This window comes from Drosophila tropicalis, unplaced genomic scaffold (genome assembly GCF_018151085.1).
Source record: "Drosophila tropicalis isolate 14030-0801.00 unplaced genomic scaffold, ASM1815108v1 contig_158, whole genome shotgun sequence".
Classification (NCBI taxonomy): domain Eukaryota; kingdom Metazoa; phylum Arthropoda; class Insecta; order Diptera; family Drosophilidae; genus Drosophila; species Drosophila tropicalis.
The window spans coordinates 4,686,190-4,703,997 of NW_027172602.1; the positions used below are offsets into that span (position 1 = coordinate 4,686,190).

Below are 17,808 nucleotides of genomic sequence, written 5' to 3' on the forward strand. Positions count from 1 at the left end.
TGTCATATCGGAAATGATTCAAAGTCCGGACCCACACACACACACACACACACACACACACACACACACAAACAGAAAGAGTGACCGAGAGAGAGGGAGATGGAATCGTTTTATCAATGAAGAAGATACTTCACCAGAACCAAGTCTCATGAATGAAAGACGGCGAGAAGGCATAATCATTTTCAGTTTCACATTTGGCAAATGATTAGATTGAGCAAGTACATTAGTTAGATCTGGACTGTGGCCCAGCTGCATAAACCAGCCCATACATATATAGACCATCTCACCTTACCTGCATCACTTTGAGATACAATTGTATCTTTTGTGTGGCTACACGCTACACTTGTTTGCGCTTCTCTTATCGAAAGAGTTTTCATTCCTTCTTGGTCTTTTGGTCTTGTCTTTTTATCTTTCATTACTTTTCTGGCTTTTGCTCTTTCCCTTTTGATTTTATTCTTCTTCTGGGAGCATTTTTATGGGCTTGCCACCAACATTGTTATCCTGGCAATGCCAACAATTTCGTCTCCTTTAAAAGTCGCTTTCATTTAAACAGACATAAAATGTCAATCAAGATAATTTCGCGTGGCCAATTCAGCAAATTGCAAAACTTTTGTTTATTTATTTAATTTTTGGTGCGTTTTTTGCCGCTGTCGCTGCCTTCTGAAGCTGTGTGAATTGAGCGATTAAGTTGCACTTTCTTTTTGCAAAGGTTAAGCCAATTAAACTGATAAATAAATATTTTATATACATATACATATTTATATGTAAGTGGTATGGGATGTGGGTATATCTGTAGTTGATCTTTTCACGCCTATTTTACCTTGAAGTTTCTGATGAAGATGATAATAAAAATATCTGGCCGCAATGAAATCAATTCCACAAGACTTTGATTAATACGCATAAAAGTTGTTTTTTTTCCTCATGTTTTCTCTGATTAGCCATGGCCTTTAATTGAAAACAAGAAAAGATAACATTAAATCGGGGCTTAACCAAATGCATACCCTGGAAAAAAAAATCTCAAGGCAGATGATGAAAGTTTACTAGAAATTATTTGTTTAAAATTAATCTAAAACCAGCTATATTTTAGGCATTTCCCAGATCTTAAGCTTCTATTAAGTTGTTCACCTCTTTATCAATTTTCAAATCCATGTTTCAATTGAATTCATCTTAAGGGGGTATCGTATTCGTATTGCCGGGCAAACTTTACATAGTTTCTGATGTATGCACAGCTTGAGTTAAACCTGATAACTTTGTAAACTGTTGGAGTGTTCAGATGCTCTGTTGGGGGGCATCTCTTACAGCTCTCTATGTTGGTCACGCCCCCGCTGCTTGTTTGGCGCCTTCAATTAAAGACTCATCTGTGTTGATCTCCCTGAGGATTGGTCTCCTATTTTATTAATGAATTCAAGTCACCCGCTATCAGATGCAGGATGCATCATCATCATCATCGTCGGCGATGATGATAATGAAGGGTTAATGATTGCTTAAAGGGCTTACAAAAGCGCAGCCGTTTGACGCTTTTGCAAAACTGATGGGAGTCCAATCCTAAATCCAGCACCACAGGAAGCCGCCTGTTGACAGCATTCAAGCCACCAAACATAAGAGTCAAAGAGTGAAAGAAAGAGAGAGAGAGAGAGTGAGAGCAAAATCAAAAAAGGAAGAATAATATGTGAATTCTTTTAGACTCCAATTCAATTCATCAGCGGGCATATTTTCGATTTGCAATCCATGCGAAACGGAAGCCATAAATGGCAGCATGAAATTAACGCTTCTAACATAAAATTAACTCAAGACAAAACGAAAACTTTCATTTTCGGATTAATGATAGGGGAGGAGGACCCTATCTCAATATTTGTTTTATAAACTGAGCAAAGTCGACTGAAAATTTCTATAATTTGCATGCGGCTGTGGTTTTTCGGGGTATGAATCTTTTTGTCTTTTAGTTTTTGTTGTTGGTCGGTTTCTTCGGCAGACGACTATGTAAATCATCGCGAGATGCCTCAACCGCAAATTAGCCACACGTATGTGTGTGGACCAATTCTCGTTAACTCTTGAGCCCGGCATGGCGATCGCCTCCAAGTCGGGGTCGTACTCAAGTCTCCTTAATGTTTTTCAATAAATTTTCAGACATTCAGCGTTGTCTTCGCTGCTAATACCCTGTGCAACGCTAGGGTCACAGAGTAGATTAAATGAATTGAGGCAAACTAAACGGGTAACTCAAATGATATGACCAATCGAACTATAACAATTCAAAGCCTTATTAGTGAGAAATACAAACAATCAGAATACTTAATTTACCCAGTACAGGGTATTACTGGGTCGGTGTCTGCATTGGTTTGTACGTGTCTGGGCCATCTTAATAGAGCAAGTGTTGTTTTCTTCACTTTTGGCGTTAAGTGTTTCGCACAGCAGCTTCCTCAACGAAGTCCAGAGGAAGGGAATCACGTTGCTTCTGGATTGGATTGGATTGAATACGATGCGATCCGAGTTGTTGATCTGAAAAAGTAAATAAATAATGGCTGCTCGCTTTCCGCAAACAAACCCCTTTTAAGTTGTTGTTTGTTTTTCGAAAGTTTGTTGTTGTTTTGGCTTTTTCTCATTTTGTTGTTTAATTTTCTGTTTTGCGGTTGGCGCATGCCACGCCTTCCCTTTGCATATATACTTGATATAAATCATATGAGGGCCCCCAATCTTTCAGGCACTTGGTAATTATGTGTGAATTTTGCCACAGACGAGACAGGACCAAGACCATGATCAAGACAGATGACCTTACAGTGGAAAGTATGCAAAAATATCGTGTGAATCGATCAATGCGAAAAACTTGCTGAAGAGGAAGTACATATTTTCACATTATTTATCATAATAAACATCTTGATGTCTCTAGCTTAACAGATTATGAAATTTACATTATAAACTCTTTTCTGACTTCTTCCTCCTCCATTGGTCCTTGAAGTTCCCAATGAACGTAGCCAACACCTCAAATTACATATGAAAAATACAATAAAGTGTTGCCTGCTTTTCGGAGCAGAATTCGCTGACGACTTGCAATGAAATCAAATAAAATAAAAAGCTGTTGCCTGAGTTTAGGCGTCAGTGGCGCCATCTGTTACTTGGTGGCTCTGATGGCAAAACTCTTTTAATGTGAAATAAAACTAATCTTCAGGCCATATCAGAACTAGACCCCAATAGAGTTTTTGGAGTTCAAAGTAAGCCAATAAAATGATAATTTGATAAACTTATTGGAACATATTGTCCTTAATTAATATCATTCACATTTCAAATGTAGGTACTAGAAAAAAAGTAAGTCACAGATTTTTAAATATTTTTTTATTGCTACTTTTCAATTAAATCGATTCTAAACTGGGAAAAGAAAAAGCTGAGTTGGTTCTTTGTGAATAGCATACTTTTAGGGACCTTAAAATCGAATAAGAATTAAATGTATCCTTATATTGAAATATTGGCCCTACGAAATAAAGATACAGTGGAGCAAATATTCATAAACACAAAGAATACCATTTCAATATAAGTATTGACTAAATTATTTCGCTGTTTAATTTAAAATATTATCTAAAATGTTTTGTATATATACTAAATCCAAACAAACGACCTACTATATCTAGTTTACGTTGATCTGAAAGATCTCAAAACACCTTGAAAAAAATTTAACTAAAATAGTATATATTAATATTGGAATTAAAAACAATTGAAACAAAGGCAACAAAAAAAACAAAAATTAATATTGTTTATTTTTTTTATTTTAATCGCTTAATTTAAAAAACTAAATTACAAAGCTTATTTAAATCGCTAAACAAAAAGAGAAATACGCATGATGATGAAAATGATGCATGATATTGCATTAAATTTTGTTTCCACTTTTAAATATGTAGAGTAGGGTAGAAGGTGTGTAGGTATCTATGTATTGCAGAAAGGCCAACCCAATTACGAAAACAATCCGATCCATTCCAGTCTCGATCCGAATCCCTAACCCTGATGGTGATGATGCCACCAGCCCGATTGGCGAGCATTCACATAGCTCTTGAGTCCATCGGTCTGATGCGAATGCGCCGGCTGATGGGTGGGAAACAGATGGGGTCCACTTGTCTCGTAGTTGAGGCCATTGTGCTGATTGAAAACATATGCCTTGGGCACCTCAACACCAGCCGGACCCACCGTATTGGTGGAGACACTAACGGTAGAGATTACCTGACCAGGTCCACCAGCCGCAGCTGGCAAATAGCCCCGACTGGGAGGCGATGGGGTCCAACTGGTGTGTGGTTTCTGAGGCAAGGCCGGACGATAGGTTTTCGTATACAGGGGCGGAGCTGGCGGCAAACTGGCCTGCTTGGGTATGGATACCGAATTTGGTGGGCCATAGGCATTATTCCTGAGATCACACACTGTATTCTCAATAAGAAGACCCAATGGAGCGGTATATATGCGGAAGTTGATGTCAGTGTAATCCAAATCGGATAGCAAGAATACAGGCATACGATCGGACAGAACCCAAACGTTCTTATCCTCATCGATCTTAACATCGGCAGGGAAAACCAGACCAACATCATCTCGGTCCACAATGCCATGGAATTGAGCCGAATACGGCATGGATGAATGCCAACAGCCGACAGCATTCTGATCAATCAAATTAAACAGCTCGACGCCATCATCACTCATCACACGAGCAGTTGTATGGGCATTCGGACCGCGTTCATCTAGAGCAACAAAGTCATGATAGCTATCCTCGGTGCGTGTCTCGTCCCTTAGAATGCGAGTAGAGACGGCAAACTGACGATGGCTGGCTAAGGGACTGAAGTACATGGTGCGATAGCCATCCGAACGGATAGGCGACAATGACATGCCAAAGATGCCCTCCTCACCCCATTGGAAATTAAGGCCGGCCACGTTGAAATCACCGCGCAATGGATCGGGGAAGAAGTAAGAATGGGCCGAGAAACGCCACGATTTGTTCAATTCCCATGAATACGAGATCAGGCCATATCCCAATTCATCGGCAAAATAGGCAAAAGCATCATCACAATTTTTGCCAATATCAACAGCAATATTGGCTATAAATGTATTGGGATTTGTATTATCCACAGGCAGGACATAGCGACGTATCCGTGTGTTAGTGGTCAAGTCGAATACATTTACCGAATATGGGCAGGGATTTCTTGTTGTATTGCCAATGCCAACAGTTCCGGTATCCAGGACCCAGAGACGACCACATTCATCCACTTTAATACGATAGGCAGTAGTGATGCTGTTCGCACAATCTCCGGCCGTGTTGCTGCGCCAATCCGGATATGGTATCAATTCCGGCGAGCCTGTCACACTGTGATCCATATTGATGTAGGTCAAAGTGGCGGGAATACCTACAGAAGGAGAGAGAAAGACAGAGTAAATACTTATTATATAGTAGGCATATAACGATCACATTGCAAATTTCGCGTGCAACTTCCGATGTCATTAGCCTCCATTGGCTTGACATCAGCCAGCTATCTATGTGTGTATAACGTTAACAACATCATCGACACACCGTTTCCGCTCCAATTACACTCAATGCGAGGCATCTTAACCAAGTTAACCAGTTTGGCTAACATTGCCAAAGTCAGTTGCGGGCGTCCACACATTGCAGACAATTTAACAACAACAACAACAGCAACAACAACAACAACAAGTGCAATTGCAACTACTACTATATATATAAGCCATCCATCAATATATCGACATTTGGTAGATATGGACAAAGTGTTGACAGCGTTTTTTTCCGCCTGAACAACGCCTTTCAATTAACATTTCAGTTTATTGACTTTAATTAACGTTTTTTTTTGTTTGTTAACCAGGATTTATATGAAAACTATTTAGGATAACTAGGAAACTGACAATTGGTTGTTCTTTTTAAAGACATCAATATTAATATTATATATAAATTTTGACTTTCTTCACAAAATTCTAGTAAAATGTCTTCATTAATGGCTAAGAAATATCGGATAAATTATTTTCCCTTTATTATCTGTTATATGTTTTGTATACATATATTTTGTGATTGTCGAAACTATTAACAATATAATTGTCATCTGGCTAAGCGAATGGATTAAATGCGGCAGTAGCCGGTGCATTCAATGAATTAATAATTATAATTGAAACTGCAAACGTGATGCAATTGCTTAATGCGTGCACAAAATGCATCAACAACTAAAACAGCCCAATCCGAATGCGAATATATATGTATATAGATGTATTTTTGTATGCCCCATTAGATATAAATCCATCGTATGAATTACATGCCATTGAATGAATAAGCTGGATAGATGGATGAATGGACAGATGATGGCTGTTGGCCATTGGTTGATGTTGGCCAATTAGAGACTGCAATCTCAATCTCGATCTCAATTTCAATTTGTAATCGCTAGTTGTTGTCTCATTACGAATGCTGACTTGTCTCCATGTGTGTGTGTGTGTGTGTGCGTGTGCGTTAAGCCATTCTTATTGATTATGTGAGAAACTGTCAATTTTGGGACAACAAAACACAACTCTCAATCGAATGAAAGTGAAGGGAGTGAGTAATATGTTTGCCAAGGTTAAAAAAGTTCTGAAGAAATAAAAGAAGCTATTTATATGTCAAAACTCTTAAAATATACATTTTTTAAACGATTGTGAAATTTATTTCATCAACATAATATCATCGAAAAATTTTGGCAAACCCAAATATGCTGTAATATTTCATTAACATCTCTCCCCTCACCTCCCCCATGGAGTTAGTCATTTCTCGAAATTTGGCATTAGCATCATAATCCAATTGTCATTTCGTGCAGAACAATCGGAAACCAATTTATTACCATTGGCCACTCTCACTTAAATAAATAAATAAAAACATCAACAACAACACATCAACAACGAGAAACTAATCATAGTTAGTTTAATGCCATTATAAATCGGATTTCCATTTCCATAACGGCATGGTATAGGTAATATATACTATATGGCATAGTATAACGTTAACGTCTATTGACCATGAAAGGAAGCCTTCACAATTGCTTATAATACAAATTGTATATCTATATATATATATATAAATATTGTAACTCCCATTCAATGCCATTGTATAGTGGGCATGTTTGTATTTCTTTTACAACGGTTAATTGTTAAAAATGTTAATGCAATCCAAATGTATCAACCGGATTTATGAGAGGTCAGAGATGCCTAAACGATTTTTTATTTTGTATTTATTTTTTTTTTTATTGCCAAAGCTTGAAAACGAAATATGAGAAAGAGGTGTCAAAGTGTGGCCATTCGCATAATGGATAAAACTACCGGAAATGCTAAAGAAATAAAAACAAAACTGTCTGAATGAAACCAAAAACTGAATGAGGAAAATATCTTTGATATTGATTAAGAGTTTTGTAACCGTAAACTAAGAATAAGAATTCAGAGCTTAATTGTGGATTTAGAATCCTGTAATAACCATTTTCTTTCTACGGGTATAACTTCTCTGATGTTGAGAAATATTTGTAATAAATTTGCTTACTTTTGATAGTAGATAGTATAGAAGCATTCAAGAGCTTCCTAAAACAAACTATACTAATTAATTATAATTAATAATAATCAGATAATTATCTGAAATCTGTGCAAAGGTATTGTTTAGGTAAAGTTACCACTTGAGCAAAAAGGCTCCAAAACTCAAGATTACAAAAGTTTCTAGAATGCTCCTAATTAAATTATAGACCCGAAAAGTTCTCCTCTTTCTTGTTATAACTTTTCCGACTATTATTTTCATATCCGATCATGCTTAGCAAAACTATTCAAACACTAATTGCTCGAATGAAATCAATTAAATCGTATCTAATCGAAATGGAAAAGTTTTGCACAACATTCGTTAACATAAAATTTGTTTATCTTTAAATTTTTGTGTTTGGTTTTTTTTTTTTTCGGGCAAATCTAGTTGCCATTTAAGGCCACAAATTGGTAATGACCGATTTGGGTAAGCGTATCTGCAATCTAACATCCCGCACTCATTTGGACTCGAACTCAATTTGTAAGCAAATGCGTAATGTGAGTGTGACTGTGGAGTCCGAAGAGTGTGTTAAAATACCTTAATTGATCAATCAACAAGGTGGCAGCAAGCATTTTCATTAACTGGCGCTAATGATGACCATAATTAGAGTACAACTTAATTTAGACAATTTTCTTACCATCTCGCCAACGAGGGACGGTGACAAATAGACGATTGCCAAAGTGTTCCAGGCCCACGGGTAATGCGTTCTGTGGCACATAATCGCCACTGGCCAGAGCCTGCTCCTTGAGCCTTTCGTTGGGGAAGGCAAAGTCCAATTGATTCCAACTGTAGCGCTCCTGCAGCTTGTAGGCTGCTTCTGATTGATTGACTTGAAGCAGGAGCACTAGCACCACTCCTGCCAGGATATAGCCAAAGGCCTTCTGCATTATAAACTATATAGTTTCGTGGCTTAGTTTGAGGTCTGAACAATTACACAATGCACACTGAATTTTGCGACACAAGATGGCAAAAAAAAAAAAAAAAGATAAACTTAATTTTGTATTGGGTTTTCTCCCCCAGACAATTGAAATGATGTTGGGTATGGGGTTAAAATTTTTGTTTGTTTTTAACAGTTTTTGGCTTGGTTTTTCTTCCTTAAGTAGTATCCTCTTCTGTGGACCGTGGCGCGTTTACGACTGTTGGCCATAATTTGTTGGGCACGTTTTATATAAAGTTTGTCTCTGCTAGCGAAGGCTTCGTCTTTAGCTTTGCAGCTACTGGCTGGTGGCTGATGGCTGGTGGCTGGTGGCTGCTTGGCTGATGGTTGCTGGCGGAGCGGCTCGTGGTGCCTCGTGTTCGGCTTGTTCGGATTTTTTTGGCTTTTGGCCATGCCGATTGTCTTCCATGATTGATTTTCACGCATATTTAGCGGGCCGCTTGAGTTCCGTTTAATGGTTTAAGCCACCTAGCCGACGCCTTTCGCTGCCTTTTAATTGACCCTCTCTGAATTTGAATTTGTTTTGTGGGCCAATTTTTTTTTTCTTACCTTTTTTTTTCTTTACTTTTTATGGAATTGGATGATTCATGGCCGAGGGTCAAATGTGGTTGGTTTCCGCATATTGCCAAAATGTAATTGCCCGTTTTTTTCCCCTTCTTTTTTTTTATTTTGGGTTTTTGCTACTATTTCTTTTGCTCTCTGCTTTACTTAGAAGTCGTTCAGCGTTTTGAATGGCATTGCGGCAAGTTAGTATGGGTATCGATGGGTTTGCTTTGAACATAAAATAATGTAGGACTTACTTCTTCGAGATATGATGACGTTGAAACACTTTTGGCAAGTAATAAAACTTCTATAAACGTCTGCTTAAAACATCAAAGTTTGCTTTAATCTTATGCTTACAATAAAACGATATTGGTTACTTTTATTATTTTACGATTACATATCTTTACAGGTTTTAATCCCTTTTCAAACGGCGTCAATAATTAATATGGGTAAGTACATGAACAACTTTCTTTTAAAAACAAAATCAACACTAAAATCAATTGAAAACATCTGTTCTTAAAGTCTAATGATCAATTGAACTTTTCTGAAATTGAAGAGCCAGCTTAAAGCTGATTAAAACTTAAAAAGTGTCAAAAAAGAGTAAAACGACTTAAATTATTTAAATTCGACTTCCGTTTCTATTTCCACTGTAAACAAAACTAATATTGAACCATTTTATTAAATCAATCGGGGTCAACCTTGGTCTTGGCATTTATCAACTATCGTATGGCGCTTCTTTGGTCTTCAAAGAGACTAGACTTTCGGGCTAGAGCAATAAAACGAACCAACAAATTCAAAGGGTATGGACAAAGCCATTATGTGGCCCCAGGAAGTTTTTCCTGCTATTATGAAGCACAAATATGATTATATAAGAACCCAAATTCATAAGATTTACGCATGACTCTTGCAGTGAAATGCGGTCTTAGGGCCAGACTATTCCAGACCCCTTTTCAAGTGGGATATGCGCTAATGAACACTACCCTCAATGCAGTTTTTATTTTTCTCAACCCAATTAAATGAATGCGTTGACCACATGATGGTGGTCTCCACTCCATTCCGCGTTAGTGCATACCTTCCACATAACTTGAACAGCAATGGAGGGAGCAGGGGTGGGAATTGCCACTTATATATCTAGTTAATGTAGCAAGCAATGCTACGCATTATGAGCTCTTATTAGAGCTACCTACTCAATACTTAACTAGGTTAGTCGCAGTTGTTTTTTTTTTTTTTTCATTTTGCAACATTCTTATGCTAGCAAAACTATGTCATTTAATGATATGTATGTACACGACACGCAATGACTTTCAATGCTTTAATGTGCGGTTCATTATCTGGTGTTTGGGGGCATTTTGACCCTGTTACAATTTCGGTTTTTCTCGTATTCGTTTTAATAGCAAAGCATTATTTATGATCAGCATGGAATGCATACAAACATACATACATACATAATTGATAGCAAAACATAAAAAAATTGAACTGAATATCATTTTACATAAAGTTAGCGATATATCACTTAGTAAACAAATTTCATTCAATCGAGACTAAATAACATTACATCTAATAGTAATGTTGTAATTTGCATTTCAAAAATGATTGGCATTTAAAAAACCACAAAAAGAATGTCCAAAACATAGTAATCAATGAATAGTGAAGAAAACTTTTCAATGACTTGATATTATTGGCCATTTTAATGTTCTTTTTGTTACATTTAACTTGTATGTATATATTAACTTAATAAGTAGGCAAAATGAAATCTATTAATTAACGGAAAATTTGTCTAATTTTTCAATTAATCTAATGAACCGATTTATTAAGCAATGCATTGAAAACCTCATTAACCTATAAATTAACCAATGCATTTGCAAATTAATTAAATCTATAATATACCCTTTAGAAGGGTAGTTTAGTTGTATGTTTACTTTTCTCTAATATGTCACAAATTGTTTTCATTTTTTAAGCCAAGTACTTCCGTGTTGAGAAGAACTTAAATAAAAAAACCATTCTAAAGTCGTTAATGCAGCTTATGCATTTTAAATAATTTTTAAACTTGGGTGCAGGTCGCCATAACAAGCAACAATTCATTTAATTTTACCATTAAAAACAAAACATTAATGACACTTGAGGTTTTAATTATTCGAGTGTGCTGCTCACCCTTGAAAGATGGCCATTAATTTTCGATTAATTGCTTAACTCAAGAAGTCAACATGATCATTTTTGGAAAGGGTATTATAGCCAGCTAACAGGCTAATGCAAAATCTTGTTGTCACTTTTTGTTGAGCTTTGCTTCCCCGTATTTTGTGGCAACATATCAATCTTATCATCCTTTAGATCTAAACGACTCTATCATTCTTATGAGTTTATGAACCATTTAAATGGATTCCAGTCAAATCTCAACGAGGCATAAACAACAAGCGCAACTGGCTAATTTATGCACTCAGCCGGGCCAAGTCGTATCGCTACTACTTAGTGCACTTACAATTTGATGTATAAACTTACCTATATATAACTCACAGATCGGTCTCAGATTTAGTTGCAGGCAATGGCACTTGCCACTTGGCACCCCAACAGGCAGCCGATCTCTTTTGTGGCATCGTGTGTAAGCCGGAAAATGGTAAATAATGTTGTGATGGCCATATAATACTACAAAATAAATCAATGAACAACTAAAATAACCAAAAGCCATGTCACCATGGTCATGGACATTGAACTTGAAATGTTGTTCACAGTTGCTTTTTTTTTTTTTTGGGGTATTCGAGATCACAGAGAGAAGAGTATTGCCTGTTGCCTATTGGCAACGGGTTTTCTATCATTTCTATTGGTAGGCAAAAGGAAAATGTTAATATCACCATTTACGGACAAATACGAGCCGCCGCCTCATTAGTTTTTGTTTTTATTTTTATCAACCATCCTTGTTATTGTTGCATAAGTTTGTTTTCCACACACACACACACACACACACACGCAGACACAACACTGGAAAACTTGTTTCAATTATTAAGAAAATTTTCTTACCAATTGCACATTTATAAATGCGTTCAAAGTGGGAGAACCTGTTAGTGATATTTTGTTGCTCTTGCTTGTTGTTGTTTAATGCAATTTGAGCGTGGAAATTTAAATCATAAATTAATATCAAATACGTTTTCATTGGCCACATCACATCTTCGTCTCCATTAAGTCTAACGATATCGGGCACTTATGCCTGCTGAATCAGTTTTTGAATAGGTACAATTTTATTATATGTATACACTTTTTTTTAAAGCCGAGCATTACCATTCTGTCATTTGAAATGATCGTTTATCGAGGTCACAAACCTTTTCTCCATCTTGATATAAAAAGAACTAACTTTTCATTGACTTACCCCAATCTTAATGAATCTTTAAACTATTTCTTTAGCAAACCATTTGAAATCGATATGTTTATTTCAGATTCAAAAAGAACAGACAAATATTTTGGTAAACACTAAAACTTGTTAGTTAATGTCTTGTTTGCAAAGCAATTATCAGAGACATAAAAAAAAGAGTATTTAGTTTTGACATTGCCATTACTTTTTCTTCCGTTTTATTTTTGTTGTTGCGTATATTAGTGAGTTTTTCTTTAAGTTCAACGACAATTTTTTAGCGACAATGTTGCAGTTGTTTACCAGGCTGTCAAATAATGTAGTAATTTTTTTTTTCTTTTTTTTTTTTTGTGCTCCAGGGAAAAATGATGTAACCAAAAATTAAAACTGAGAGCATACAAAAAAAAAAAAAAAACTAAGACTACACTAACTAAAAAACGTTTGATAATTAATTAATAAAAAATACAAAAAATACTTGTTAAGTGTGGCATGTTACTGTTTAATAAATGGCTGCCGTGTGCGTATCAAATATGGTCAATTTGAACAATTATTAACGGGGACATTTAATTGAGCATTTGAGCATAATAAATCAGTTTGAATTAAACATCAATGGATCAGTGGGTGACAATAGATGACATATGTATGTAGATGGGAGGATGCCCGTAAGACTCGAACTAACTAACTAACTAACTTCAATTGATTGCAAAAGGAAACTGCAAATAGAGATTAATCCAGATAATCCTGCATATCCTATTTAAGTTGAAATAATCGATTTATAAACCGAAAACGTTACCGGTATTGGCCAATCACATAGAGACGATAACCATCGTAAAGCTTTATAGTATTATTAACAAATAAAACAGCATGTAGATACCCACAGAAGATCGTAAAGCAAAAACTTTACTAATCATAATGATGACATGAATGATTGACAATGATTTTCATGCAAGCCATCTAACCAGATTTTTCACTTTTCTTTCTTCTCCATCGCTCTCTCTCTCTCTCTCTCTCTCTCTGTGTGTGTGTGTCTGTTGTATTTGTTTCCTCTACTATCTACTTATTTATGCTCATAATTATTATTATTATTATTATTATTTCTGGCAATTGTATGCAATTCCAAGAATTTCCAAATGGCGTGAAGGAAATGAAACCCAAGAGAGAAATATTTCGCATTTAACTAGTTTGGTTTTGTTTTTGAGTTTTCATTTTTTAGTTTCTGTGGTGTTTGCGGGATTGCTTGGGAGTCTGACTGGCAATCGGAATCGGTTGCGATTTAAATAGTTTTTAATTGAAAACTAATTGCACTGAAATCTGCCAAAACTGGACAACAGCATGTTCGGGTGGACTGGCGGCTGGTGGCAATCTGGGGATCTGGACGACTGTTTAGCCAGTTAATTGGCAACAAGTGTAGTAAGTAGTCGAGGCAACAACAATGACAACTTTTCACCAGGAAATCGTGGCATATCATTTGAACAGGCAATTGACCGAACAAAATGAAGAGTTTTAATTTTCATTTCCATCCACTAAATATAATTTCTCCTCCGCCTAGTTTGGTACATGTCATCAAATCGTTTGATGTCTTAATCGTAATAGGAAATTAAGTCAGATTTAGTTTCGGACGGAAAAATAAGTCATATCTTAAAAACTAGCCTTAAAAATTACGCGGCGCACCTTTATGAATGGGCACAAAGTGAACTTAAACAGTAGTCATTCATATAAAACCAGATCTTACCAGTACCAACTTAACCTAGCCCAATTTCTAAACCAAACCAAGCCCAGAAACCCAAATCAACATTTAAATATTTGCGAAAGTTGGCATATAAAAGACAGTCAAGTGTGATGAAATGTTTAAAGCGAAAATATAGACAAACGCAACTAGAACCAATTATGAAGTGGCAATTAATTTTAAGCCTATTTGTCATTCTGGCTCTGTTTACTGCAAGGACATTGGCCGAGGATGACACGAAGGACAATGCAGCGGATCCAAATGTCCAAGCCGACTATATTGATGTGAATAATTATACGACAGATCCTCCACCTTGGTGGTTCTGAACTCGTTACTACTATTCCATTCGTTTTTTGTTTTAAATGAATGAAATAGTGAATTCAAAAAGTTATTTCCCTTAAAATATTTAAAAATAATCTTTTTTGTTATATTATGTAAAAGAATTGCAAATAGTAAATAGGATTTGCAAATTATTAAACAAATTGAATCACAAATGTTTTCACTTTATAATTGATTTATTTGTTGAAAGCTAAAATTTATATTCTATATTTTATTATCTTAATGACCAATAAAATGGAGATAAAGAAGACATGCGAAATATGGCTTAAGGACTAAGAACTCATTTATGTTAAGGGGTATTGCGTAGTCGTTGCTTGTATTTAACCAGAGAGAACTTTTGTATGAAAACAATAAAACTTTCAAATTATACATTTTAAGTGAATTTTCGCGCAATGTGAAGGACTGAACAAACAAAACTTACAAATAAATAGCGAAACCCAAATTACAAGAGTCTAATTATGCATAAAAACTGTGCCTGTATCTCTAAGCCTTGTGTAATTAAAAATTAACAAAAAGCAACAAGCAGAGAATGAATCTAAAAACCAAATTCAACGATCTTAATATACTCTTACAAGCAGTCTAGAGAGTTTAATGAAATAATTATATAACTAAATCGATAAATAAAGTTTTTTTAGTTTAAAGTCCAAAACAAAAACTGTTTATACCCAATATTTGTGGGGATAGAGTATCAGAAAAGAAACAAAACGGAACTACCAGAGTTTATGCCTGGCCAACCATTTAATTTTTAAGTAAAGCCCAAAAACTTGTTGCGGCTAATAATGGAATAACGACGATTTTTGTTTAAACAACTGTTAGCCGCTGGCAACAACAACACTAACAATATAATAAACTGTTAATCGTAGCTCTGACGCGATGATGACGATGTCGAATAGATCGAAATATACATAGATGACCTTGCCATGGTTATGCTCTGCTTAGCTTTTGACAACAACTAGATAACCAGAAGAACGATCACCAAAATGCAATTGTAAAAACAGAAAATACAATTAAAAATTGTTGAGTGAGAGAGGGAAAAAAAGAAGAAAATAACAATAACAAAAAATTAGCTTTACTTATGTATGTGGCAATTGAGCCATTGCAAATACCCAAATTGGGATAGAGACAAAGTAATATGAGTTAACCAACCCAAAAAGCTCCATAAATCTAAATACTCTATATAACTATATGAAGTAGCAAACTGAGGAAAACGAAGATAAAGAAGAAATAGAAATAATAATCAGATTAACAAATCATTAGCATTAAGAGCCTGTCCAAGTTGAAAGTAATTCAATTCAATATAATTCAAAAGCCTCAAATCCAATGAATGTCCCATCAATAATCTTATGAATTTTAATTCGAATTCGGATGATTCTCATAACTGTTGTAATAATATTTTGTTATACCCTAACATCGAAAAGGGTAAGGTGACTAAAGTTTAATTTAAAGTTCCGCACTCTATTTTAGATTTTGTTGTATGTTAATTTTAGATCGATTGCGTCAAGGCTGTTTGGTAAATGATTCAGCCAAAAAGTATTTTGGATTTTATTTTTTTTTTTAATTTTTCAGTTTGTTTTTTGGCAATTGAAAGAAAAGTGCAAAGCAAATACAAATGTTTGAGCCCCGCCCACTGGCATCATAGGCATTCGCCAAGGGCAAACTGAACCTGCTACCAACGACAATCAGATCAATCAATCAAATTTCTTGGACTACACACATTTCACTTTATTGTGCCACAAAACAGAGGTAAGACAAGCACACAAAATGAAATGTAAAGCAAACTAATTAATTTGAAAACACAAACAATTTCAACAAAGGAATCATAAATGAATGGTTTAAATAAGTCAATATACAACGACTTGAGTATGCTCTTTTAGTTTTTTGACCATTGAATTGGTTTTCTTATTCTCTGAAACTATAGCTCATGGGATCGCGAATACTTTCTTGACATCTGTGAAAAGAGAGTTCAAGTTAAAATAACCTTTTGAAAGAGTATTGAAAAACTCAATCAAAAATGTATTATAAACAGAATGATGTGGCAAATAAGGTTACAACTTTTGAGTATGTTCCTGACATGGGCCTAAATGTACAAAACACAATATTTATTTGAAAAATTTAACGAAAAGCATCGAAATTTGTCATAAAATGGTTTGTGTCTTGGCTACAAATCTCTCGTGTATCTCAATATGAGCTGCACACCGAACGCACAGTGCATAAATAATGATCATGTAATGCATTTTTCAATTGTTTATTCCTAAGCCTAATAGGATAAGGTACACAGAATAATCTGGGTCAGTCACTAAAACTTCAATGACCTTCAGTTGACTGGTTTAAGATATTTTTATGTATGCCCTCTCAGCTTTTAACTAATGTTAAAGTCTTTATAAACTTATTTTTTAATGTAATAATTGGAAATTTTTTAAAATTTTTAATTCTTTTCGAATACAATTATTCTTTGGCTTCTTCACATTGACTTTATTTAAAACTTCTCATTCTTCCATACAAGTCTAACAAAATTTGAGTCACCTTAACAACTTGTATATTTGTCCCACTGTGCAAACTGTTATATCAATTTGAGCAGTTATGTTATCTCAATTTGAGTAATTTTTTCTGTTAAACATCTTAACGAAGCAAATAACTAACTTGATTTTAAATAACTAAATATGAAAATTCAGTTAGATTTATTTTTAAAAATTTATCACTTTATAAAAACACTTTTTTTGAATTAAATTCTTTTTTTTTTTTAACTAAACACTAATTAACTAGAGCAAATAATAAAGGGGATAAAAAAATAATCACTTAGAATTTAAAGTTTTTGAATTGAGTCGAATTAGTTGAACCACCAAGGTGGATCTGTTGGCGCATAATCCTTGACATTTAGATAATCAGCATTCGGAATAATGACATTTTGAGACATTGATGATGATGTGATTATGTGTTGCTTTCGATCAACATCTTTCTCATTAATCTCCTTCTCAGGTCGCCATTGTAGAAATCTGTTATTCTGCCGCCATCTGAGACGTTTGCTATTGAGTCGCTGATGTTTCTGGGGAACAGGTGTTGGATTTCCTCTTTCCGCTTGCCTTTGAACTTCGTTTTCGTTGACGGCCTGCAAGGCATCAATCAGAGATTTTTCCTTATTACGTTCATTTACTGACTTATTTCCACTTTGATTGCCCTGCAAGATGCCAACTAATAAGCTAATGACACAAATGTTCACAATAAGCCCTAAATGATATTGCATGGTGCAACAGATATTAACTTCTAATTAGCCTAACGTATGCTTCTCGACATTTTATACATACAGAGATACAGAGACAGATCATTCCTCTGCACTTGTAAGTAAGTTTTGCTCTCTATGTAAATATTGACGAGTG

General features: G+C 35.2%; 1 protein-coding gene across 1 annotated transcript; it reads right to left on the reverse strand.

Annotated features, from left to right (window-relative positions):
- Positions 1-3,981: 3,981 nt before the first annotated feature.
- y (L-dopachrome tautomerase yellow) lies at positions 3,982-8,439 on the reverse strand. The gene is made up of 2 exons (XM_068299000.1): positions 8,190-8,439; positions 3,982-5,369 (listed from the first exon to the last, which is right to left on the reverse strand). Exons 1-2 carry the CDS (start codon positions 8,437-8,439, stop codon positions 3,982-3,984), a joined length of 1,638 nt encoding a protein of 545 aa, XP_068155101.1.
- Between the last annotated feature and the right edge of the window lie 9,369 nt (positions 8,440-17,808).

Coding starts and splice junctions, on each gene's coding strand:
- y (XM_068299000.1), bottom strand. CDS start 8,439: ATGCAGAAGGCCTTTGGCTATATCCTGGCAGGAGTGGTGCTAGTGCTC. Junction 5,370..8,189: donor CGTCCCTCGTTGGCGAGATG/GTAAGAAAATTG, acceptor CTCCTTCTGTAG/GTATTCCCGCCACTTTGACC.